Source organism: Gaeumannomyces tritici, assembly GCF_000145635.1.
Source record: "Gaeumannomyces tritici R3-111a-1 unplaced genomic scaffold supercont2.3, whole genome shotgun sequence".
NCBI classification, from domain to species: Eukaryota; Fungi; Ascomycota; class Sordariomycetes; order Magnaporthales; family Magnaporthaceae; genus Gaeumannomyces; species Gaeumannomyces tritici.
This window is the reverse complement of record NW_008804547.1, coordinates 5961671-5985765: the sequence shown is the minus strand read 5'-3', so window position 1 is coordinate 5985765 and position 24095 is coordinate 5961671. Positions and strand designations below refer to the sequence as shown.

General features: G+C 60.0%; 13 protein-coding genes across 13 annotated transcripts in view; 7 read left to right on the top strand and 6 right to left on the bottom strand.

The window, feature by feature from the left end:
* GGTG_07121 (thiol-specific monooxygenase) overlaps window positions 1-1342 on the bottom strand; it is a gene marked incomplete at its 3' end in the record, with an annotated part of 2039 nt that extends 697 nt beyond the window's left edge. The window contains exon 1 of the mRNA XM_009224945.1: window positions 59-1342. Coding sequence (XP_009223209.1) covers window positions 59-1335 — 1277 coding nt within the window. The 5' untranslated portion in view covers window positions 1336-1342. The remainder of the gene's footprint in view (window positions 1-58) is intronic.
* A 695-nt stretch (window positions 1343-2037) lies between these two features.
* On the bottom strand, window positions 2038-3622 carry GGTG_07120 (pantothenate transporter liz1; the record flags this gene model as incomplete). The annotated part of the gene is made up of 3 exons (XM_009224944.1): window positions 2038-3172; window positions 3235-3525; window positions 3606-3622. The coding sequence occupies 3 exons, from the start codon at window positions 3620-3622 to the stop codon at window positions 2038-2040; spliced, it is 1443 nt and encodes a 480-aa protein (XP_009223208.1).
* A 313-nt stretch (window positions 3623-3935) lies between these two features.
* Window positions 3936-4094, bottom strand: GGTG_07119 (hypothetical protein; the record flags this gene model as incomplete). The annotated part of the gene is made up of 1 exon (XM_009224943.1): window positions 3936-4094. The coding sequence occupies one exon, from the start codon at window positions 4092-4094 to the stop codon at window positions 3936-3938; it is 159 nt and encodes a 52-aa protein (XP_009223207.1).
* Window positions 4095-4851: 757 nt separating this feature from the next.
* Window positions 4852-6132, top strand: GGTG_07118 (hypothetical protein; the record flags this gene model as incomplete). The annotated part of the gene is made up of 2 exons (XM_009224942.1): window positions 4852-5903; window positions 5970-6132. The coding sequence occupies 2 exons, from the start codon at window positions 4852-4854 to the stop codon at window positions 6130-6132; spliced, it is 1215 nt and encodes a 404-aa protein (XP_009223206.1).
* Window positions 6133-6461: 329 nt separating this feature from the next.
* Window positions 6462-7782, top strand: GGTG_07117 (hypothetical protein). Its single transcript, XM_009224941.1, has one exon. The coding sequence runs from the start codon at window positions 6744-6746 to the stop codon at window positions 7542-7544; it is 801 nt and encodes a 266-aa protein (XP_009223205.1). The 5' UTR covers window positions 6462-6743; the 3' UTR covers window positions 7545-7782.
* Window positions 7783-7855: 73 nt separating this feature from the next.
* On the bottom strand, window positions 7856-10864 carry GGTG_07116 (hypothetical protein; the record flags this gene model as incomplete). The annotated part of the gene is made up of 1 exon (XM_009224940.1): window positions 7856-10864. One exon carries the CDS (start codon window positions 10862-10864, stop codon window positions 7922-7924), a length of 2943 nt encoding a protein of 980 aa, XP_009223204.1. The 3' UTR covers window positions 7856-7921.
* Window positions 10865-11381: 517 nt separating this feature from the next.
* On the top strand, window positions 11382-12312 carry GGTG_07115 (hypothetical protein; the record flags this gene model as incomplete). The annotated part of the gene is made up of 2 exons (XM_009224939.1): window positions 11382-12026; window positions 12110-12312. Exons 1-2 carry the CDS (start codon window positions 11588-11590, stop codon window positions 12310-12312), a joined length of 642 nt encoding a protein of 213 aa, XP_009223203.1. The 5' UTR covers window positions 11382-11587.
* Window positions 12313-12567: 255 nt separating this feature from the next.
* Window positions 12568-15019, bottom strand: GGTG_07114 (xylosidase/arabinosidase). Its single transcript, XM_009224938.1, has one exon. The coding sequence runs from the start codon at window positions 14466-14468 to the stop codon at window positions 12708-12710; it is 1761 nt and encodes a 586-aa protein (XP_009223202.1). The 5' UTR covers window positions 14469-15019; the 3' UTR covers window positions 12568-12707.
* Window positions 15020-15831: 812 nt separating this feature from the next.
* GGTG_07113 (hypothetical protein) lies at window positions 15832-16381 on the top strand (the record flags this gene model as incomplete). Its single annotated transcript, XM_009224937.1, has 2 exons — window positions 15832-15960; window positions 16205-16381. The coding sequence occupies 2 exons, from the start codon at window positions 15832-15834 to the stop codon at window positions 16379-16381; spliced, it is 306 nt and encodes a 101-aa protein (XP_009223201.1).
* A 981-nt stretch (window positions 16382-17362) lies between these two features.
* GGTG_07112 (hypothetical protein) lies at window positions 17363-18005 on the top strand (the record flags this gene model as incomplete). The annotated part of the gene is made up of 2 exons (XM_009224936.1): window positions 17363-17479; window positions 17529-18005. The coding sequence occupies 2 exons, from the start codon at window positions 17363-17365 to the stop codon at window positions 18003-18005; spliced, it is 594 nt and encodes a 197-aa protein (XP_009223200.1).
* Window positions 18006-18873: 868 nt separating this feature from the next.
* GGTG_07111 (hypothetical protein) lies at window positions 18874-19271 on the top strand (the record flags this gene model as incomplete). The annotated part of the gene is made up of 2 exons (XM_009224935.1): window positions 18874-19051; window positions 19126-19271. 2 exons carry the CDS (start codon window positions 18874-18876, stop codon window positions 19269-19271), a joined length of 324 nt encoding a protein of 107 aa, XP_009223199.1.
* Window positions 19272-20137: 866 nt separating this feature from the next.
* GGTG_07110 (hypothetical protein) lies at window positions 20138-22658 on the top strand (the record flags this gene model as incomplete). Its single annotated transcript, XM_009224934.1, has 1 exon — window positions 20138-22658. The coding sequence occupies one exon, from the start codon at window positions 20138-20140 to the stop codon at window positions 21554-21556; it is 1419 nt and encodes a 472-aa protein (XP_009223198.1). The 3' UTR covers window positions 21557-22658.
* A 67-nt stretch (window positions 22659-22725) lies between these two features.
* GGTG_07109 (hypothetical protein) lies at window positions 22726-24049 on the bottom strand. Its single transcript, XM_009224933.1, has 2 exons — window positions 23774-24049; window positions 22726-23683 (listed from the first exon to the last, which is right to left on the bottom strand). The coding sequence occupies exons 1-2, from the start codon at window positions 23784-23786 to the stop codon at window positions 23085-23087; spliced, it is 612 nt and encodes a 203-aa protein (XP_009223197.1). The 5' UTR covers window positions 23787-24049; the 3' UTR covers window positions 22726-23084.
* Between the last annotated feature and the right edge of the window lie 46 nt (window positions 24050-24095).

The window sequence follows — 24095 nt, the reverse complement described above, 5'->3', positions numbered from 1 at the left end:
GGTCGAGTTATAGTAGGGCACGCCGACGAAGGCGAGCGTCGGGTCTGGGATGTAGAACATGTCCTTGTGCAGGTTGTGGTGCACGACGCCGTCGGCCGCCACCACGACGTCGCGGTCGCGCGCGCGCCGCGCCGCCGCCGGCGGGAGCCCCGGCCGCTGCAGGCGCGGGCCCAGGTACGGGTACGACGTCACGTAGCCCGTCGCCACCACCACCTGCGCCACGTCGCGCAGCACCCGCCCGTCCGCCAGGTGCACGGCGCCGCCGGGGATGGGGTCCTGGTCTCCTAGCTGTTGCTGCTGCTGCTGCACGTCGCCGCCGCCGTCCGCGGACGGCGGCGGCGGCGCAAGTTCGAACCGGCTGATGCCCGCGACGCGCTCGACGTTCCCGCGGTCCAGCGGCAGCATGGCGGCCGGAACGTCAAAGAGCCCGTCGCGCGAGGACTGGTACACCTTTGCCGCGACTGCGGCGGCCTCATTGACGATGTCGAGCGACGACACGGCCGCGCCGATCAACAACACGGCCCGGCCCTCGAATCGGGCCGTGGCCGCGTCGCGGTAGGCTCTCGAGTGGCCCACGCGGTCCGGGAAGCGCGCCTTCCACGCCGCCAGGCCGGGAACGTCGGGCACGCGCGGCTCCTGGTAGTGGCCCGAGGCGCAGACGACGGCGTCAAAGGCCCACTCGCGCTCGTCGAAGCTGATCCCTGCTACTTTTTCGGCGTCTAGATCCCGCCGCAGCGTCCTGGTGCGGACGGTCCACTTGTCGGCGCCGGGCGGCTTGCCGACGTGCAGCACCGCCGTGTCGAACGACATCAGCGGCCGGATGTTGGCCGCGTTGACGATGGAGCGGATGTACGCCTCGACGTCGTCGTGTGTGACAAACTCCTCTGTGCCCGCCGGCCAGGGCACGACGGTGCTCCGCATCAGCATCGTCGACACGTTGTTCCTCAGCCCTGCGTAGCAGGGCCCCGGCGGCGCATGCGCGAGGTCCGCCGCCGGCCCTGAAGGTGGCGGAGGTGGCTGCTGGTCCGAGAAGGGCGTCTGCGGCCTCTCGTTGGGGTACGGTGGGTCGGGCGGGACGCGGGCGTCGAAGCGCCAGACGCCGCCGACGTCGGACGACCGCTCAAAGACGCGCACGTCGAAGCCGTACCGCGACAGGTGCGCCGCCGTCACCACGCCGCTGTAGCCCGCGCCGATGACCGCGACGCTCTTCACATGGCGTTGATGGGGGCGCGCTGGCTGTCCGTTTGTTCCGCTGGTCTTGTCATCCTTTGGTGTTGGTCTATCGTCGTTGACCTTTGCGTCTTGCTTTGTCGTTTTACTGAAGTGGCCGCCCATTGCTCTAGCCTATAGGGATTAAAAGATAGCATCCAACGAGAAAATTAACGAGACGATGTGGCAATGGCAGCCAACTCGGTAACCGCCGCAAACTTCCCGACGAACCGCATGCGTTTCTGTGTAGCATCCTCGGCCTCGGAAAAGTGCCTTTTATCATGGCTGTAGGAACAGGCTGTAGGATCACCAACCCTACGCGGATCCGGCCGGGCTCGCGACTGAACCAACCGCGACGGCGCGATTACGGCACAGAAGTGGTGGCAGAGAGGGACCAGGTGAGGGGCCATTAGGCAGCCTGGGCGATATCGCATGGTCGCACAGCACTGCTAATTTGGAGACGCGATGACGCCACCGACCAGCGTCATGGAGGCAGCTCGAGCGGGGTGCATTCGCTGAGATAACGAACGGTATGGGTATGGGGCACGCCGGCAGCGCCAGGGGATCAAGTCCGGTCAGATTGTCAGGTCAGCGTACGGAGCCAACGGCATTGTCAGCATGGTGCTTGTCGTAAATCCAAATCCAACATGGGTATGCACTATATTTAGCTACCCCTATTCTACGTAGCTGGTGAATGGCTGCTATGATGCAACTATCCAAGCACCGTCGAATTTACTATGTATCATCTTAGGTACCTAGCCCTACAGCACACAGTCACTTCTCCTCTAGTTCCCGGGCTTGACACATTAGCCCTAAGGTGGGAGCAAACTACACATCCGTCCCCTGCGCCTCCTGCGCCCTTGCCCTCACCTTGGCCGCCCGCTCCTTGTGGTGCAGGTGCCGAATCGTCAGGGCCGTGGCTACGAGGCCGGCGGCGATAAATACCATGGTGATGAAGCCCTTCTGGTACCGCGGCTGGTCCGTCTGCTGCCAGATGAGCAGCGGCAGCCACGACTGGAACACGTAGGCCATCTCGTTCATGGTGGCGATGACGAGCGCGCGCTCCTCGTTGTCTTCGCTGCAGATCTCGTGCGCCCACGACATTGTCAGGCCCGAGATTCCGCTGGAAATATTGGCAAACAAATAACAGAACCACTTCCAGCCGGTGGGGATGTTCCACACTGCCAGCGAGGCGAAGACCATGATGTCGAAGCAGCCCGCAAACACCATGGCCGGCCACCGCGCGCCGCGGAACAGCGAGTCTGAGGTCCAGGCGTACAGGAGCGTGAAGACGACAGCCAGGGCGGACGCGATGGTCGGGAACGAGTTGATGGCCGCGATGTTGAAGCCCTCGGACTTGAGCCAGAGCGCGAAGGCAGGCTGGCCGCCGAAGCTGACGCCGTTGTTGAAGAGGATGTAGAGCAGCGGAAGCAGGTAGATGTGCCACGACGAGAAGATCTTGCGGAACTTGGCCTTGGTGTAGGGGGCCCGCTCGGCGCGGCCCTCGAGCGCCATGCGCCTCTTGGCGATGGCGATCTCGTCGGCCGTCAGCCACCACGCTGTCGTGACCTCGGGCACGTCCGGGAAGAAGAAGTAACCCGCGATGGCGATGGGGAGCGACACGATGGTGTTGATGATGAAGAGCCACTGCCACCCGTGGAAGCCCGTCAGGCCGTTAAAGTTGTAGGCGCCCGCCATCAGATAGCCCGAGAACATGGAGCCGATGTTGCCGCTGGCGTGGAATATGCAACTGCGTTTGGCCAGCCCGTCCTTGCGGTACCACGACCCGATCACGTACTGCATCCCCGGGTAGAAGGCGCTCTCGGCCAGCCCGATGAAGAAGCGCAGCACGTAGATCTGCGTCGCGCTGGTGCACTTGGCCAGCAGGATGGTCAAGACGGACCAGATGACCTCACAGGTGGGGATCCAGATCGATGGCTTGATGCGTGTCAGGAGCATGTTGCTTGGTGAGGAGTTAGCGGGTTGCTTGGCTGTACCAAGGACGGGGCTGTGAGGCGAGCATACCTAGGGATTTCACCCAGAACGTAGCCCACAGTCCACGCAGTAACCATGTAGTTGAGCTCGTTCCCGTACAGGCCGAGATCCTCCTTCATCCCCGACACAAAGGCGCTCTGGATGTTGACCTGGTCCAGATTCTTGATGAAGTAGCCGAGGCTCGCCATTGTCAGGATGACGGCGTCGAGCTTGAACAGGAACCGGCGCTCCTCTGGAGGCTTGTCCAGCGTGTCCCAAACCGTGGAGCGCCACGTACGCGTCGGCACGGCCTGGACGACCTCGTTGACTGAGGTAATAGAGCTGGACGACGACACACCCGGGGCTTTGTGGGTGCTGATGATTTCGACATCTTTGCTGCCGCATGCCAGCGGCTAGATTACCAGGAGGCCAGCGCCATTGCTCTCCAAAGCCATCTTCTTGGTGGAGTCGGTGTCACGGCGAGTTCGGGAATATTCTGTTTACTTTGGTTTACAGAGGATATGGCAGATCTGGATCCGGCGGTGGAATCGGAGAGCCGTGTGCGGGCTCGAGATATCCCCGGCGTGTCGAGGATGCGACGGTCACAGTTAATGAGGGGAGCTTCTGCAAGTCAGAGCCCCTTTTGCGCTCATATTCCTCCTGATTTTTCCATCTAATATCAAATGCCACCTCCTCGGTTTCTGCGCCAGCAGGCCCCTGCACCGTGAGGGTCGCCCATTGCGTTCTTCAGTCTAGCCGATCAAAAGGACGAACAGAAAAAAACGAATGTCTGGCGTGCTTGTTCCAAAGATGGCGTCCATATTCGAATCCCACGCTGCTCCGCCGACCTTATCGTCCCGAGTTCCACCGAGAGGCTCCATGTGGACGTGAACAGCAGGGCTGACCGGCATCGCTCTTCGTCCCGGAGAAACGGTCTTCCTCGGGAGGAGAAGTGAGGGGAATGGGCTGATGGGGCTGCAGCATCTCTAGCCTCGGAGTCGGGGGAGGCGAGTCGCGAGCTGGTTGTGGCCGGTAGTTGTTACGATGCGGCCACCAGTTCAAGGAGCAAAACAGAGCTCCGGCTAGGAGTATCGATAGTGTCGCTGACCCCCACGCGTTAAAAGGGTGGGTGGGGTGTTTCGCGTGTCTGCGGTGACTGCAGTCCAGGAAGTTGGGGAACAGGGCCAATATCTGGTGCAGGAGGTGGTCACGAAATAAATGCGGGGAACTACGCGATGGCGTTTTAATAAAGGTGGTGCGGGGCGCGACCTGACGTGCTCAGATACAACGTCCTTGTGGAGTCCAGGGCCTTTGTTTGTCAACTACACATGGCTACCAGGCAGTAATGCCATGGAGCGGGGAAGACAAGGCGTCATCAGGGGCCAATCTTCATCATGGCCTCGATGCGACACCCTCGGCTCACCTTCGGCACCGCACCAGCATCTTCGGCCTCCCGATATCGCCTCAACGACAGGAGCATTTAAGTCTTGGCCGCGGCTCGGATCGTATACAAGCACCACGGAGAAGCACTGGCCATGCCATTAGAGCGTCTCGGCTGCAGACTGATACCACTATATGCTCAAACCTCCACCAACATCCCTGTCCCAGAGCCCCTATCCTAGCACTCATCCCAGTACATCCATCTCAGCCGCCTGCAAACACGACATCATGGCTCCCGCGGCGGTCGAGTTCACCCCCGTGGACCCTGTCATCCCCAAGAACAACACCAAGGCCCCCTTCAAGCCCAAGCAGGACCTGCCGATTCCCGACGGCGCACGACAGCGCCTCGAGAAGGCCGGAATCGACCTGTCCAATGGCTACCCGCACTGGCCGGCCACGCCCCTGTACGTACAGGACGTCTACAACCTCCGCAGCACGGAGCGCGAGCACGTAGAGCCGGGCCTGCGCGCCGACAAGGAGAAGAAGGCCCTCCTGGGCGCCGCCACCAAGGTCACGGACCTGACGGCCTACATCGGCACCGAGATCGAAGGCCTGCAGCTCAAGGACCTGACGCCGCAGCAGCGCGACGAGCTGGCACTGCTCGTCGCCGAGCGCAGCGTCGTCTTCCTCCGCGACCAGGACCTCAGCCCGCAGGCCCAGCTGGACCTGGGCCGCCACTTTGGCGAGATCGAGGTGCACGCGCAGGTGCCGCACGTGCCTGGCCTGCCCGGCGTCAACACCATGTGGCCGGATCTGCAGGCCGCCACCAACCCGCAGCCCACCAGCTTCCGGCGGCCCGGCGGTGCGTCGCGCTGGCACACGGACCTGGTGCACGAGCTGCACCCGGCCGGCGTCACGCACCTGCACAACGACACCATCCCGCCCGTCGGCGGCGACACCCTGTGGGCGAGCGGCTACGCCGCCTACGAGAAGCTGTCGCCGGCCTTCCGAAAGCTCATCGACCCGCTCCAGGCCGTCTACCGGTCCGCGCACACGTACCTGGATCGCGAGAACCCCACCTCGGGACCCAAGCACGTCGAGCGCGTGCACCCCATCGTGCGCGTCCACCCGGCCACGGGCTGGAAGGCCCTGTGGGTGAACCGCGCCATGACGGACCGCCTCGTCGGCTTCGACAGGGAGGAGAGCGACGCGATCCTCAACCACCTGTACCACGTCTACGAGAGCAACGTCGACATCCAGCTGCGCTTCAAGTGGACTCCCAGGACCTCGGCCATCTGGGACAACCGCATCACCATGCACAACGCCAGCTGGGACTACGCGTGAGTACTGCCTGCCAAAGCACCATGATAACCCTTGAAAAATCGATAGAAGCTGACGAATTTTAGTGGCCGCCACCCACGCCATGGCACACGTGTTACCACCCTCGCTGAGAAGCCGTACAACGACCCCAAGGCACCGAGCCGTCGCGAGGCTCTGGGACTTCTTTTTGACGACAAGGTTGACGGACCAGCCGAAGTGGCTGCGGGGGTTGCAAGTGTCAAGATTTAGTCGTGTACACGTAGCTGGTCTAGGTGGCTAGGTATCAAATAGCGAAATGTTTTCTGAACTGATTCACCCGTCTTGCACACACCATTACAAAGTAATTGCTAATCCATCATCGGCTGACACACGGCGCGATTCTATGTTGACTAATATCCCACTTAAATGCAGCCAAAATGTTCTGGTTCATGCAAGCCCCTACCACAGGCACTCCAGTCCCGGCCCGCGCCGCGCCCCAGCGTGCGCCAAGACCACGAGGCTGCGTCCAAGCCAGCCCCTGGCTCCCATTCTCACCCGCCGTTCCCCACAACAAGAAAAATGTCAGCGCTAGCCCCAGATACGGGAAACCGGGTCATCCGTGTCGCATCGGACTCCAAGCGAGGGCACAAGCTCCCATCCAGGTCGCATCAGCATTGGCTAAGCCCAGCCAAGCTCCCATCCGCCAATCCTAACAGTGGGCCTTGGGCCACCACCACGCAGTTTGGGTATAAAGCGGCCGCCAGAAACCCCCTTACTCGAGTGCAAAACCTGTCTTGGGGCTCACGGCAGCCCACAGGGAGACCAGAAACTTGTCAGACACGGCAGCACCTTCGCTTTGCAGGCCCCGAACCAACGCCAAGATGAAGTCCCTCCTGACCCTCTCCCTCCTCCCCCTGGCCGCCACGGCGACCAACATCCTCCTCCCGCTGTACCTCTACCCCAGCGCCGTGTGGAACGACAACGCCTCGCACTGGCAGTCCCTCCTCACCACCCTGCGCGCCCACCGCTCCGTCTCGTTCGACGTCATCATCAACCCGGACTCGGGGCCCGGAGGGCCGGGCTTCGGCCGCGACGACGTCAACTACGTGGCGGGCGCCACCCTCCTCAAAGCCGAGCCCAACGTCCGCACCCTCGGCTACGTCCACACCGACTACGGCCGCCTGCCCGCCGCCGCCGTGGCCGCCAACGTATCGGCCTGGGCCGCCTGGCCCGCCGCCGCCGCCCCGCGCGGCGTCTTCTTCGACGAGACGCCGAACGGGAACCCCTGGAACACCGACGAGCCGGGCTACATGCGCAGGCTGGCAGACAACGCGCGGGCGGCCGGCGCCGTCGGCGGCTTTTTGGTGTTCAACGCCGGGCAGAAGGTCGTGGACGCGAACGTGCCGACGTACTTTGACGCCGCCGACCAGGTCGTCGTGTTCGAGGAGGCCTGGCCCGTGTACCGGACCGTCGACCCGGTCGCCAACAACCTGCCGGCCGGGCGGGCGAATAAGAGCGCCATCATCGTGCACACGTTCACCGGGGACCTTGTAGACCTGGGCGCGGAGCTGGACAGGATCAGCAACGCCAACATCGGGGGCGTGTGGTTCACCACCACCGACTACAACCAGTACACTGCGCCCCCTGCCAACGCGGAGAACCAGGCAAACCTGCTGTCGTAGGGAGCATATACTTCTGAGTATCAAGGAAATGTCATACATCCATCCGATCAATAGAATAATCTATCACAGATTGATGTTTGGTGCACAGCCTTTGGCTTAGGGTATATTCCTAAGTATCTCCTTCACCTCTGCGAAGTCACAGTCTTCAAAGCGAAACTCCATAAAGGACGCCCCAACACACCATGCAGGAACACCAAATGTACTCCTCTGTCCAGACAGGCGAGTGGATGATACCATGAGATGAGTAGCCTCCGATCCGCGATTCCAGGCCAGGATGGGGGTTGAGAACTCGCAACCTTGGAGACTTTCATGGCAATAGTGCTCTCATTTCCCATGTACTATGTAAAAAACAGCTGAGATTGTTGGAGATGAAGCGTCTAAATAAGGCCGATGCTGTAGGTCGATCCATTCAACCTGAAGGCAGTTGCCTCGTCCAGCGACATGCCTCCTGGGAATCCCATCAACTCCTCCTCCGGTGTCGGTCCACTGGTTAATGCGCGCAAAGGCTCGCCCCTTGTTACCGCACTCAAGACTTCAACGCGTCCGTACAGCCAAGAGTTGTATACTTTGATGGCAGTGATTGCCCTGTCGATCGTTGCCTTCACGATCGGAGCGTTGGCCCCGCTGCTATTGAAGCCCTCGACAGCCGACCAAAATGGGACATTTCCCAATACGTTGCTGGCAAAAACCTCTTGTTTCTGTTCAGGGGTCTGGATTGGGTTATCGCCCCCGTTCCTGTAGGTCCCGTCGGTGGTGAAATTTGGAAGCAATAGCTGATCGTAATAAGCCGGCGAATGCTTGGCGGGGACCACCTTCCAGTACCATACTGTCCAGGACAGATGGCTGGCGGTTGCCTGCGGCTCCATCCTTGGGTCGGCCAGTCGCATGAACTCACGCCCAAATATACCCCGCTTATTCTCGTCCATATCCTGCTCGATAATTGCCTGTATCAGACAGACCACACCCTCAGCCGTGAATCCTTTGGACCCGAGAAGGATTCGAAGGAAACTCGGTGCCCGGTCGTCCGGATATCCTTCAAACGTGAGAACGGTTCGAAAGACATTCGGTGCATCGTCGCCCAGACCTCCGGATTCTCGGCACTCCCCACGTATCTCGGCGGCAAAATATCTGACAAGCTGAGATCGAGGGACACGCAGCTCGCCTAGGTGGATACTAGTTAGCGGATGAGCTCGGGTCCGCATTGCTTGCCCTTGTCGAAGCTTCTCCTCTGCGTATGACGAGTAGGCGAGGAATATCCGACTATATACGGCCACCACCCTCCAGCCACCCCAAGACAAGCAGCGCTGGCGATCCCCGGCACCCAGATAACAGTCGTTACCGTAGCTGTTTAATGTGGGTAGGGTGGTAATTTTGGAGCTAGAAGGCCTCAGGATCAGATGGGTGCATGCGCCATCTCCGTGATCCAACACGAAAAAGTGGTCGAGTCCTGGTTCTAGGCGGCAGTTGAGCTCCCCATTCTTCATGATTACCACGCCATAGTCCTCGCCAGTACCGACCGGCAGCCAGTACGTGCATAGGCCTTCATCCACTGCTATCAGGTTGGGCAAAGAAGGCACCGGCATGATATGGACCAGAGCAACTTGGAGGCGGGCCGTTCGAGCGTCGACTCGTATCCCGTGGTCCCAGGGGATCAGTTCGGGGTCTGGTACCCCCGCCACGACCTCGCGCAGCGACATCGAAAACACACTGTCTTCCCGCCTCGAGTAGTTCATGGGAATGCCGCTCAAGTGATGTAATTCGTCTGGGTGTCTTGTCATATTTTGGCCAAATGACCTCGGCCGGGAATGGACGTCGGCCTGCCAATCAGGCATCCACGATGGCATTTGACCCCAGCCTTTGATACCGACGGCCGCGGCCAGAATCTTGGAGCTTCCCATTCGCACGATTAGGTAGGCGAATAAGCCAGTGAAGACATGTTGGGGAGACAGGCCGTAGTCTGCTGTCAGGTCCAGTCTCGGGCTGGGCAGCGATCCAGACGTGTCGTCTTCAAGAAGACCTAAAATCCCGAAGATACGATCGCGGGGGTCGCTTGCACAAGACTCCCAGGTGAGTGGGATTATATCGACAATACCATCGCCAGCCAACATGCCCTTGGTTGCGTACCGTATCCAATGCGCCGGTACCATTTCCGGTATTTTGTGGTTGGCGAAGGTGGAGGCGTGAATTTTATAGTCCGTGCTCCCGACGCGCAGCATGACATCCTTCGGGAGAACCAGCTCTTGGATCACCCAGACGCGGCTGAAGTACTTCCTGCCCAGGACTCCGCTGAGGTCTGAAAGGGTTTCAAGGCCGGCGCGATGGGGATGGCTCCGCCCGGCGGGCAGTGGAGAGCAGAGGTCTTGCCCGAGGTAGACAACGACTCTAAGGCACAGGCCATAGATGCGGGCCATGCAAGCAATTTGACTTGATCTTTCACTATCGTCCTCTTGATTTATGCAGATGGCATCTACCCAGACCAATCGGAAACCCCTGAGAGGCCTGATATGTCGGAGCATATCGGAGCAGTTCTGTGTCTGGACCAAAACGTCCCAGTATGGACCGATGTAGATTGGACAGCGCTTGGTGCTGTCCCCGTTCTCCCCGCCCCACGCGTACGACATGGCTTCGTACTCTGGGCAGTCATCGAGTGGAAAGGTCCCGAGATCGCAATGTATGGGGAAGTCTTGCTGCACGGACGGCGGCGCGTGAAGGCAGAGAAGTCGAAAGTGGTCCGGAGCAAGGGGGGTGGCGTAAATGGCGGGTACGGGCTTCGGTTCATGGCCGCACCGGCTCTCTCGTGTATGGGCCATCTCCTCTTCCGAATTTACCGGAGCCGTGGCGCAGTCTGATTCTTCCCGAGCGAAGACATGAGCAGGGTGTGCCACTGCCAAGTCACGGTGCTCCAAAGGTTCTTGAGGTCCGACACGGTCCTCCGATGTGTCCTCACGCGTGTAGGGCATCGAAGGCGGCCACCATAAGTTCATCTGATCGAGTGGCTCGTCTGGGGGGATATGTGGGAGGGAACTCGATTTGCTGGCGGCTGCGACGATGCTTTCCAGATGCGGCGCTGCGCCACAGGCCCAGCAGTGCGGTACATTGTCCTCAACCCGCACGTCTGGCGCCTGGCAGTCAGCCAAGTGCCACCGAGACATTGAGAAAGGTGATGCACTGCTCTTGTAATGCGGGTTGATTGAGTAGTGTAGTACTTCAGTGGTGGAAAGGCAGCCAAGTTGGTGATAGTTTTGGATGGTCATGCCCCTCGTGGGAGCGTGCTTATGTCTGTTCCCCTCCTCCTTCATGCACGCGCTGGTTGGCCTCATTGTGCGGGGTAGAGCGACCAGCGTTGGCGATCATTTAATAGGTCCTTTCCCCTCATTGGAGTACACAGGACTCCCATACTGCCAGCCAGCCAATACCATACGTAGTTGCTTCCGCATCTTCAGCCCACGATTTGAGGGTCATAATATTGACTGTCGTAATCGTAGAGCGTAAACTGGACACTCAGCAACAGCCGAGAGACGCACCAAGAGATGAGCCAGCCCTACGAGCTCGAAAACGCTGCCGCCGCGATGCCGACAAGACTCGATAAGGACCATGGACTATCCTACCGACCGTTCCGTCGATTTGGCCTGTCGGAAAACCGCCCACCATCCCCCGTTTGCCCTCCGCGGCTTGCTATCTACTGCGCCTGCACGCCACGGCTGGCCAAGATAGGAAACATCTGGCGTTGGACCTAGGTACACTACTCCCCTCGACTGTTCCAGCGAAGTTCTGACAAACGCCGAGTATTGGTCTCGGGTCGGGTCGGAAGATGGCCCTGTCCATAGACCAAACATGCGCGGCCCAGCCCTCCACCAGGCCTTGGCGGGTACAGAGACGGCAAGCTGCAGCTTCTAGCTTCCATGCCTATCCGCGGACACCACACAATCGTGCGAGAAAAGCAAACGAGCTACGTAGGATATAACCCCCGTCCAGTCCGGCCAATCCTACCACTCTCTCATTCAACCCACCACCTTCCCCAGTAGCCCAACATCCCCTCCGCCATGGCCACAAGCCAGGAAAAGAGCATCAGCCTCACCACCGCAGGCCCCAGACGGGCGGTGCTGCTGGTGACCTGTCCCGTGGACCAAATGGCCAACGCGTTCCTGGCGTACTTCGGCGCTAAGATCGAGCGGAAGACCCCTCCCATCTCCGCGTGGAAGCCCGGAGCCTACCCCCGCGTCGCGGACAACCTGAGCTTCTCGAGGCACATGGCCATCTGCCTGGTCCCGATGGAGGTCTGGGAGGACGACGACATGTCCTTCCGGGACAAGCTCGAGGCCGGCAGGTTCTGGGACCACCGTGGGACACTGAGCGGCCTCAAACACTCGGGCAGCGGCAGGAACGGCAACGGCCTGAGCTGGGAGAGAAGACACGTCGAGTCGATTGAGGCTGTCGAGCTGCTCGGCACGACCGACGAGTGGGACTTCACCATCACGGGCCGTAAGTTGCTCCGAGTACTGAATGCACACATACACGAGCGCGCGCGCGTCCGAGGCTGACTGGGGCAAAACAGTATACGGAAGACTACATCATGGCTGGGTGTATCGGCCCTGCTGGTGGAACTGTCAGGACTTCGCTACCCGACTGGCCTATGTCATCCAGCCAACTGCCGATGTTGGCAGGCGCCTGCGGCGCATGGTATGCGATCTCAAAGAGGAAATCATGGAGCGGGTGTTTAGGAAACGGGACGAGGTGCTGGGTTGGTATGGCGGCCTCGGACTCTTGATTCGCGTGGGCGCCCACCGATTGGACGCCGAGATGCTAAAGTTGTGCGAGACGTACATGCGTGGGCTAGAAGGCCGGCTCCCGAGCTTGGAGTCCTTCCACGCCGACCTCAGAAGAGAAACGAGTGAGAAGCTCAGTGTCGAGGTGGCCAAACGGGAGTGGGCTTTGCTCCTTTACTCGGCCCAGTAGGCTGGCATCCCGAGAAGGAGCGGAGGATGAGGACCCCAGCAAAATATGAGAATGGCAAGCGGCGAGTGGGAAGAGATAAGGTTAACATTAATGTCTATAGTGCCCCGTGCGCAATCTTTTGCTTTTTGTTATTTAGACTAGAAAATGGAGTTGACAAATCTCGGCATTTGTGCCATCGCCCACCTTCTTTACCAGCTCAAACTCCGATCAAGGCCTCGGCGGCGCAACGTCGTCGGCCGCGACGTGCTGACCCTCGGCCGTGTACTTCCACCGGGACACGTACGCAGGTACACCACCGCCGGGGCACGCGACGCCCGAGCCGCCGGCGCCATTGCAGGTCGCGAACGCGCCCAGCAGCGCCCCGACGAACTGGCCGGTGCCGCCGCTGACCAGCTGGGACGAGACCCTGCCGAGCACGATGGCAGCGGACCCCGCACCGCCGACGCTCGAGGCCGACAGCTCGTACTCGGTCAGGCTGACGGCGCGCACCGTGAGCCGGATCGCCCCCGTCCAGTCGTCGGGCACGCGCCGCTGCACGGGCGCCGGGGCCGTCCCGCCCTGGAGGGCTGTGGCGCGCAGGCGCAGGAAGCGCGCGACCTTGCCGTCGCCGCTGCAGGGCGCCAAGCCGACGACGCCGAGGTCGATGTGGTTGTACTGTGTCAGGAAGACGGTCGCGCCGGCCTCCTGCCCGGCCGCCTGGGGCGCGAAGTCGAGGTCGATGGAGAAGGTGAAGAGAGTGTGCGTCTGGCGCCGACCGATGAAGGTCAGGCCACTCTGGCCGTTCAGGTCCATGTTCGTGCCCGTCACACCCGTGATGTTGGCCCTCAGGGGTACCATCTTGAGACCCTTGCCCGAAGCCAGAGAGAAAGACTCGTCGCGGGGCACGCGCCAGTAGATTAGGTTTCCGGGGATCTTGGAAGCTGAGGTGAAGTCCAGGTCCTCATCGTCGGCCACAAAAGGTCCCGGACCAGGCAGCTCGCGCGAGCCCGAAACGGTCGGCAGTGGGCCCTCCATGCGGCCGCGGACAGGCTGCAGAACCGGCCAGTCGGTCGGGTCGTCCCATTGAACTGGGAAGAGGACGGCCTCGCGACCCATGGGATAGTGTCTGTACTGAGGACCTGACCGCGTGGCAAGGCACATGCCCCACCAGTTTCCGTCCCCGTCCTGGAACAGGTCGGCATGCCCTACAGTCTGGAAGAACTGGCCCGTCCCGCGGTTCGTCAGGTGCGGGTTGTGTGGGCTGGCCTCGTAGGGACCGGTGATGTTGCGGGCGCGCGCCATGGTCACGGCGTGGTCAGTCGCGGTGCCGCCCTCTGCGATCAGGAGGTAGTACCAGCCGCCCCGCTTGTAGAACCGGGGGCCCTCGGGCCACACGCCTCCCGTGCCGTTCCAGAGCTCAATGGGCGGCTGGCTGAGCGCGCCCGTGACCGGGTCAAGGGACTGAAGCACGATGCCCTGAGTCGCGGCGTAGAGGGTGCCGCCGTCATCCCAGAACAGGTCCGGGTCGATGCGTCCGGGGTGGAAGAGGACAGGGTCGGACCAGGCGTCGTCGCTAAAGGGGTCCGTGGTCTTGAAGAGCACACCCAGGATGCCCTCTGGCCCGTCGAGGTACTCGCACACAACCCACCAGAAGCCGCCGTGATAGCGGATGGTGGGAGCGTACATGCCGCCCATCTGGCGCCAGGAGGCGCGGCTCACGCCGGGGAGCTGCGACTCGCGGCTCCACACATGGCTGGCCAGCTTCCAGCTCAGCAGGTCCTTGGACGCGTACACTGGCAGGCCTGGGAAGGCGATGAAGGTGGAGGTGACGCAGAGAAACACGCCATCCGGGCCGCGGGCGCACGAGGGGTCCGAGTGCCAGCCTGGGAGCACAGGGTTCGTGAAGGACTTGTTAGCCGGCTGGGCACCCGCCAGCTGCAGGCCGGCAAGGGCGCCGACAAGGCAGACGATGTTGAGGAGTCGGTTCATGGCTGGCAGTGGGCCGTCAGGGTGCCCTTTCTTGCGCGCTGTCGCCGGAAGGAGGACGGGCCGCCATCTTTGGACGAAGAGCTGGTGCGGGAAGCTTGTGGTTAAATATTAATGGCTTCATATTACGCCCAGGCCACAACTCTGCATCATCTCGCCAGCGAGGGACAAGTCCAAGTCCACCAATCGCAGCAGCAATTGTTTCCACCTGGAGCGCGGGGAAGAGGGTCGTGATTCGTCCGGCTATATAAGAGAAGGGGAGATGCTCTTGGTGCTGCAACGTCGACTCCATCCGGGGCCGGGACTGCTGGGCTGTGATTCCGGCTCGAGGCGGTGGAAATGAAGAATAACCGGCACCCCGAGAGGGGTCGGTCCACTCCCGACGGCATGGGCCAAGACTGTTTACCCGGAGCTTGGCCGTGCCGTCTGCTGTCTGTACCTGCGTGCCCGATTTGATGACGAAATGCATTCTCCATCTCCCGCCTTGACCGCACTACAATGGGGAACTGCAGACTTCGATCCCCGCACCCCGCATCTCCTCCATCAATTCCACTCTTGGCAGTGTGCCCACCCTAACCACTTCAGTTCAGAAATCCTTCGCAATGACGACCTCAATCTAATCGTTAGAATTCCTGTTGGATGTCTACCAATTGATGGACGCCCACCGACACGAAAACACCTAAAGTAGCTGATTCGTCAATTACTGGCGACCAGAAAGGAATGGCAGATGCTCCCAGGCCCCGAATTTTGTAAATTCGAATTTTCTGTTAAGCAATCTCCAGGCGAGAATTCATATCGAAAAATATTGCGCCTGTGTATTCGAGCCGCGCGGCACAGCAGACTTGAAATAGGCGTTGTATTTGCACATGGATGGCCTGGGGAGCCACCTCCAGAAGAGCCTCGCTATGAGCCAAGAATGGTTGCATTGATTCCTGCAACGACCCACTGATGTGATCCTGCCGAAAGTAAAAGCGATGCTAAAAAAAGCCTGCTGGTGTAAATTTAAACGCTTGACAGCCGAATCTAGTGGTAAGCCGCCAACCCAGAGTCCCCCCACAGCCCTGCCAATGCCGTGCAGCCGCACATGAAGCCATCGACCCGAATCGTGGTTGCCTGAGTGGCAGGGGCAGGTGCCCATAATCCGCAAGAAATTGTGACGAGATTTTTTGTTTTCTTTCCTTGCTCCAAGTTATAACCCTCAAGTGCAGCCGTACTCTTGTTTTTCTCCAGAATCCTCGACTTTTCCCCATTTTTGCCGTTCAAACCTTCCCTGCTGTCTCCTACACACCCACACACAGCCTACGTCTAATGCGCCACACATTGCGCTCCGTCCCGCGCAGCCCACATCAACGCAGCCTCGCCCGCCATGCAGCTCGACGTCACCTACATCTTGCTGCTGCTTCTCCCTATTTTGTGCTGGGCCAAGCCAACGCCGGCCGAGGCAAAGAAGGACTTTAGCATCCCAAGTAATTACATGACGGAATCTCTAGGCAAGGTAAATCTTCCGTGCTTTCCAATACAAGCCCAAGCCCATGTACTAAGCAGCCCGTCTTTCAAGCTGGTAAAAAATGATGGAGTGTATAGCTGTAAGGTTGAGCGTGTAGCGATGCCGGTGCAAGACCCGGAAGATGTCCAGTGCCAGAGCCAACCCGAGATTGTACGTTTCCTCCTTCAGCAAAGGCGGTTTCCCTGACCTGGTTGTCGCCGAGCAGTGCACTCACAAAGAAACCATTCTGCAGTATTCCGAAAAGTTCCTTTGGAGGGTGCGCAAGTGCCTGATCTATCAAAAGGTCCAATCCCCGCAAACCCAAGCCAAAGCGGCGGCCCCTCAAGACCGGATAGCCTGGTGCTACCCTCCAAGCGACAAGATAAATGGTTTTAACAAGGTCCAGAAAGCAAAAGGCGATATTTATTAGATAGTTGGCTTTCTTGTGTTGCTCTCAATCTTCTTCGTCGTCTGCTTCTTCTTCCTTCCGTCCCCTTTATGCCTCTCTGCGCTCTACAAGATGGCGACGAGGCCCGAGATTAGCAGGGGAAGATGGATGATGAGAGACTTGTTCACCATGCGTTGCACCAGCTTGGGGGCGCCCCCGAGCCCTCGCATTCACATTATCCCGAGGCAATGGCGAGCACTCCAATGCAGCGCCCATATTCCGGCACCCTCCTCATTAGCTCGGCACTCTAAGCCCAGGGCTAGAAAGACGGCAGCGCGTCTTGACTATCTCTTGTTCCATCTCGCCCAAACATCCTTCGACGTGCACACTATTAGACAATCCGCTCCCCGTGCGTCATGGCTGCAGCGCCTACCCCAGTCTCCAGCGCACCATGAACCATTCTGATAGATTATTTCGGGCTGCTGCAGTCGGAGCCACGGACCCCGTGGCACCCGGGAAGCGTCATGTGCAAGGCCATCATATAAAACTTACACTGATCGAACAAGCGCACAATCGTGGCATTACTTTCCCTCATATGTCCTGCTCCGGTCGCATGTGGTACTAGCCAGACGTAATCAGGCGCCGCCTACAAATGCTCGTTGGCTAGGCTTATATCCGCGGCACCACCGCTCAGCCTCCTGATATCCAGTGAGTGCTAGAGCCAGGCCGATCACTGCTGAGGAACACAGGTTTGCACCGCAAAGAAAAAGAAACAATTGTGCCCAAAGTCCCCTTCCCTTGATTCCCAAGGCAATGAGCCAGTGCTCCCGTGGTGGTGCGTACTCCACCTTGCCCCGCCCAGGCCCCGAGTCCCCATGGCAGCACCTTTTTTTCGTTTTTGTTTTTGCAGCTCTCGAACGGCGACCTGCACACCAACGCGCCCCCATCACATCCAATGAATTCTGAGGAAACATGGAACAAAAAGAACGAAAAAAAAGATGGTCGCTAATTAAATGGATAAAAATGCAAAAGGTTCGAGCCCCCTCTCGCTGTGCCACCGTATGCAAGGAGGTGAAGGGAGTCCAGTTCTGTATTCTCCCCGGGAACTCGAACCCAAGACTTCGCCAACGTGTGCAGATGGTTTGCCAACTGCGCTACATGTCTGTTGAGAACCAACTGACCGATCCAGCTTGATATGGGCATGCCGCAGGCTTCCTCACCGGCAGGAGCAGCACTCGGTGAGGGCACAGGATTGGCCGGAGGGGAGAGATATCTCCGGCGGCGCAGGGAGGAGGGCAGGGGATTGGCCCGCCTTGAGGTTGTTTGGCCCCACCGTACCAGACAAAAGATCGGATGCCAAACGCGCTGCTGCTGCTGTCGCGGAGGAACTGGGAAGGGAACGTCCGCCGAGGGACGCGTCGCTGCGCGCGCCGACGCGTGCGCTCCTCCAGTCCTGTTGACGCTTCGTGGCCTGATGGCGAGGGAAAGGGCCAGGGTAGACCAGCTGCCATCACACCCGCGCAAGATCCCTACCACCACCCATCTGTTGAGAGATAGCAGCATTAGCACAGCCAGATATTTGAGCTCACCGCGACCACCTCCTGCTCGAATTCCACGCCACAACTTGCTGGCCCCACGCATATTCCACCACAACCCAGATTTCTAGTCCTCCGACCGTGCTAGATGCCAAAAGGGCGGGTATGGTCACCAACACTTTGTGCACATCCATCCGCCTTGACATTCGCCCACCTCGCAACTGGCAAGGCTCGCAAACACGGAGTTTGCACGACCATAGATAACAAGGAAATTTGCACCGAGTTTTGCCTCTTCTGACTTCCAGATGACACGTCTGCCTACTATGGCAGCGTGACGGAGGCAAGAGCAACCGGAAGCGATGGATTACGCACCGAGCTCCGGCTGCAGATGTTTAAAATGTCAAACCTGGGGACGTGACAACGCCCGACCAGCCGCACATTGCTGGCACATGTTACCTCCATTTCTATTTTACGATTAGTCGAGTAGCAGCGAATTCGGGGTCGCGTTAGGGGCAGTGTGAGAATGTCGTTGAGCGCAATCTGAGGACGTCGTTGAGCGCAGTCTGAGGAAGGTCAAGCTTTGTTGCGGCTCTGCTGGAACAAAAGGCATGTCGTTGCTGACCCTAACCCACCTTCGGGAACCTCCGCGCAGCTTCTTGTCGTCGTTGTCTGGTGGCAGGTGGGTCCGGTTGGCTTAGCGCTGCAGCGCACGGCCGCCAGGCAGTTTGGTGGGGCTGCGTCAGCTCAACCGTTGACGTCACCACCTCTCCTGCGACGGCCACACGCCCCCCGCTTTGATCAACCTGCGCTCAGGTGACGGTCTTAGCTTGCCCGTTTCGGGTGTATGTATTACTGCCTGGCACCTTCCCTTCTCCCTCGCCCCTTCTTCTTCCTTTTCTTCATCTTCCTGTCCTTCAACCGGCTTTTGAGCACAAGTTCCCGCCAGCGACAAACAACAAACCAGCAAGAGATAGCAGAAGTAAAATCGCCATCGTCAACATGCAGACTGCAATCTTCACCACCCTCTTCGCCCAGCTCTGGCTAGCGCTCCTGGCGAACGCCGCCCCCATTGCTGAGGAAGTTGTCACCGCGACTGGACACGGCAACGCATGGCAGTACGGCACCGGCGGTGGGATCCTGGGGCTTGCTGTTCTGATCCTCGACATCATCGTGCTCCGTATGTTCCCCCTCCTCCGTCTGCCCCTGTGGTGCGTTTGCCCGCCTGCTAACTTCCTCTCCACCTGTCTCCAGTCGAGGTCTTCAAGTCCAACCGCACACCCGCCGGCAAGCTGATCTGGGGCCTGGTCGTGTTCCTCTTCCCCGTCATCGGCCTCATCGTCTACTGGCTCTTTTCGGACCGCGCCGGCCACAACGCCGGGTACGAGCCCGTAGCGTAAGCGTAAGGTTGGCCGTGGCCTCGAACAGATGCGGCTTTGTGCCGTTGGGGGACGCAAGGGGGAACTTCGTCTGGGCAGAGGGCCTGTCAGCACAGCTAGCTTGTAATGAGGGCAGGCGCAAGTAGTGTGGAGGGATAAGTGAGGTTTAGGTTGTACTGTCAAGTCTGGATTTTATTCAGCAAACGCCCCCAATACCGAGATTCAAAAATGCCGGATCCACCACAAATCAATGATATCTTTTGCCATGCGCAATCTGTTTGTTTGTCTAGCGCGGGAACCTTTGCCGGCCCGCAATTTCGTCGGCCCAGGTGGCCATGGGCGCGTCCCATATCCAATTGCCTCGCGGCGTACCTATTTAGCTTTAAAATCTTCGACAATGCCTCGCTTGCTGGAACTCTTCGGGCGCCGCCCACCTACTAGCAACCGCCATGGCGCGACAGTCTAGCACGAACACAACAGCCAACGGCAAGCTTCTCGCGGTCCCCGATTACTCGATATTATATGAACGGTCAAACCCCGAGCAAAACCACAGACGGTGCCCGGTCTTCCTGGGAGCGGATGTCACTTCCGACTCCAGCCGCACTTCACATCCACGCCACCCCCGCTCGCACAATGGCCTCAACATGAAGCATCCGACGCCCTCTCTCTTTGAGAGGCTCCCTACGGAGTTGCTCGTCCATATAGCGTCTCACATCGCCGCCGGACCCGACACCACCAACCTATGCGCGTTCCGGCTATTGAACAAGCGGGCTGCCAGTGCCGCGCATGCTCTCTTTGCCGAAACGTGCTTTAAAGATCTGGTGGTGATGCGACAGGTGTCAAGTCTCCACATGCTAGACGAGATATCAAAATCGGATTTCCGGGACATGGTTACGAGGGTTGCCCTAGATGTTGTCATGCTCCCTACGGTCGCGACCGACCGCGGGGCCAATTCGACCATTGAGTCGGATCGCCAGGAAAATGTGATCAGACAGGACCTAGACATGCACCTTTTAACGGCAACCTTGCTGCGGTTCCCCAATCTGCACACCTTGGCCGTACAGTACCTCGGGATCTTGCGGGAGGACCCCTTGATATGCCGGTGTGCCCCTTGGGGAATCTTGGCGAGCCGGTCGCTTCGGCAGCTAACGGGCCTGTGTCCCCACGACACAACAACATATCGCCCCAGCCACCCCGAGCCCATCCATGGGACGCCCGGCGGCGGAAACCCTTGGACCTCGTTTGGCCCGCCGCTAGACTCCCAGGAGACCGTGCGGGCGCATGAGGAAGCGCGCATCTGCGTCCAGAAGCTGCTGGTTGCCGCGGCCGCGGCGGGGCTCCGGCCCAAGACATTCGAGATCCTCGCGGGCACGCTCGCGCAGCTGGGCCACGAGATCCTTCAATGGCCGGGAGAGGTAATGTTCCAGGTCATGCCGATGCTCAAATCGATCCGCAAGCTCCGGCTCAGCCTACGGCTGGTGGAAGGGGGTCAGGCCTCCTTCTGCGACTGGCTCGGCTACGCCACGGGGCTCCGCAGCCTGCACCTCGACATGTGCTCGGCGACCGACCAGTATACGGGCAGCCTCCTCTACTTCGTCACGCCGCCGCGGGGCATGACGCAGACGCCGCAGCTCCCGGGGCTGCCCCCGGTGAGGATGTTCCCGTGGATCCCGCTCGCCGAGCTCACGCTCTCGCGCGGCTCGCTCGACGTCAACAGGCTCATCGCCTGCCTCCGGCACTTCGGCCCGACCCTGCAGCACCTCGAGCTCGATCGCATCACGCTGTACCACCACCGGACGGCCCAGCCGCTGGGGAACCCGCCGGCCTCGCAGGGCCTCCTGCCGCGGCTCCTCGACGCCGTCGAGCCCGTCGCGCGCGGGTGGGCCTCCTTCCGCCTCTCGCACATCGCGCACAGCGGGCCGCGGCGCCCGTGGCCTCCTCCCCCGCCGCCGCCGCCGCCGCCCCCCGCCGGCCTACTGGGGCTGTTCCCGCCGCCCCCCGCCGGCTTGCCGGGGCCGTTCCCGCCGCAGGGCTACGTCTTCATCGCACCCGGCGGCCACTACAAGACCATCTCGTACGCGGGGCCCCACCCGGCCGCGGCGCTGCGCGACATCCGCCGGGGCGTCGTCGCCAGCGCGCCCTGGACACCGGACCCGGAGGCGCGCTGGGAGGGCGCGGACCGCTGGGAGGGGTCCTGGGACCCGTGGGCGAGGACCTGCGCGTGCGAGCGCTGCGCCTCCATGGTCTACATCCACGTCCGCCCGGCCGACCCGGAGAGCTACCCTGTGGACATGGACCTGAGCTGACATGGGATTGGATGCGCCGTTGGCATGTTATTCTCAGGTACACAAGGCGTGCGTTTTCGCCGCAAGATGGGAATGAGAGTGATGTGTGCATTTTTGGGGTGGCCTTCAGTCGTAATTGGTATAGATCTGCTGCATGGTTGGGGCCTCCACCGCCAGCATCGGTCGTTGATCGAGTGTGGCATTTTGCGCCGCATCGAAACGTCGGATCGCCAGATGCTCCGGGACTTCCCTTTCCAGATATCTACCAATTTTGCAGACAACAGGCTAAATTCAGCGTTGAACCCAAGCGAAAATAATAATCCTTGACCTCCATGTCGCAGTCCTTGTTACACCAGACTCTTCGCTCTCAGTATTCCCACACAACCCAGCCGCTGCGCACAACCATATCCTTCACATGATAACCAGACATGGGCCCAGCCAATCTTTCAGCTCATTCTCGCGCTCCCATCCGTGGCCTTTGCCTCAAATCTACCTCAAAAAGAGCTGTGATGCCCGCGGCCCCTAGTCAGATCTACCCCTGGGCGAGGAGGATCTGTATCGGCTCTCCGCAGATGCTTCGAGGGACCCGGCGGTTCTGCAGCCGAGGCTCCGTTCGACTTCAGAAATCTCGTGGAGGATCCTCTGATGTTTTTTTTCAGAAGCTTATCCCATACCAACCCAACTACTTTACATGCAATTTTTCGGTTGGAACTTACGGTTAAATCAAGATACAAAACACCCATGATAAAGGTTTATCCAGCATGGGATCTGGGATTTATGGTTACGTCGCTGAGAGCCAGAGGATCTCTGCCAATCCAAACATCGCTCGGAAACGCAGTCTGAGATTTGCAAACCAAAGCTGCACTGATCCACAAGCCGAGTGCGATGGCTGACAGGTGTTTCGGTATACAGACTCTGTCCCAGAATGTACCACCATCTCTGCACATGATCGAAAGTGACAGACGCCTTCTTCGAATCCAGACCACGACGAACGTAGATAGGTCGCGCAGACGGAAGAAATGGTTGCCGCGCTTTAGCAAAGAAATGGTGCAATTGCCTTTCTGATACCACTTGTAGTACAGTAGTTCAACGAATTGCATGTTTTCGTCTATGTTACGGCCCCGATTTGACTTTTTGTTCACAGCCAGCCGAGGACCAACCTCCACCGAATACCAAGCCCGCAATGATCCCTTAAGGGAAACCATGGCAGACACGAGCGGAAGCTTGCGTCTCCATTGTCTATTACTATTACTGCCTGATACACCCAGTCAGGAGGTGAAAACCACGCGCTATTAAGCCAGTCTGTCCCCCGAAGCGCTGAGAAAAGATGTACTGGTGGCAAGTGGTTGGAGATTGAAGGGACCAGGTTGGAAGCCCCGTGGCTCTCTTGTGAACAGAAACTGTATCTACTTTCCCCGCATCGATCAAGCTAAAGAGTTCAAGAATGAGCCCGAGGGAGGTGAGCAATTAAATATCATACAAAAACAGCACCCCTAACATCCATGCGCTACAAAAAACCGAGCAACGCAGCCAGGCCCGTGGCGTCACATCACCTGCCCGCAAAAGCGCGGTCAATCTCCGACCCCGGATCGTAATCAGGCGCCGCCATCTCGCTCGGCCCGCCCTCCTGATGCAGCATGCCGGGGCCACCAGCGCCCGGCTGGCCCGTCAGGGTCAGCGAATCCATGCCGTCGGCCAGCCTGCGCTCGGGCTCGAGGATGCGGTCGTCGGTGTCGAGCCAGCCGGGGGCGACGCGCCTCTTCTCGGCCAGCTCGCGGGCGCGGATGCGCTCGTCGAGCGCGCGCAGCTCGGCCTCGGCGTCGGCCTGCAGGCGCGCCACGTGCTCCTGCAGCGCGCGGCAGGACGCCACGATGTCGTCCGGGTGCGCTGCGCGGCCCGTGGCCGAGACGACGTAGCGCGGCTTCTCGGGCGGCGCCGCTGCCGACGAGGATCCTGCCGCTGCCGAGTGGTCGTCGCCGCCGTCGACGTCCATGTCGCTGACCATCGATGCGGACACGCCGATCCCGGTCGCCGAGGGCGGGAGGGCAGAGGGCATGGCGCGGTATGTGTACGGTAGCGTCGGGGCCTTGGGGAGGGTGACGAAGGGGGAGACGGTCAGGGGGACTTGCTCTAGCAGGGGGTGCGATCCTGAAGAAGCGCAACAGGAAAGTCAGCTTTTGCTCCGCTGGTATGACGGGAGTCCAGCTTCTGTCTGGCAATCGAGACTGGGGAACTCACGATTGTCGTGCATGGCGGCGTGTTTCACCTGCCGCCCTGGATTTAGAGTTCGGCGCAGCAAGGAGGGGGATGTAAGCAAGAGCCCGCGCCCAAGGACCAGCGCCGCCCTTGTGTTAAACGACAACAACAGGGTCAGTTCTTATGGGGCCTGCCAGGACTTCGAACACAGTACTGTTGCGGCTGCCGACATGGACATCGTCCACTAGCCCGGGACTCGAGGGTGTCACGGGTGTGGTTGTGATTCGCTTGGCTTGCGTGCGACAAGCCGATCCCCGCGTTGGCGCGCTCCAGGCGTGACGTGATGTTGGCTCTAGCACCCCCC

Excerpts from the sequence above, each read along its gene's own strand:
- GGTG_07117 (XM_009224941.1), top strand. The coding sequence starts at position 6,744 with ATGAAGTCCCTCCTGACCCTCTCCCTCCTCCCCCTGGCCGCCACGGCG.
- GGTG_07114 (XM_009224938.1), bottom strand. The coding sequence starts at position 14,468 with ATGAACCGACTCCTCAACATCGTCTGCCTTGTCGGCGCCCTTGCCGGC.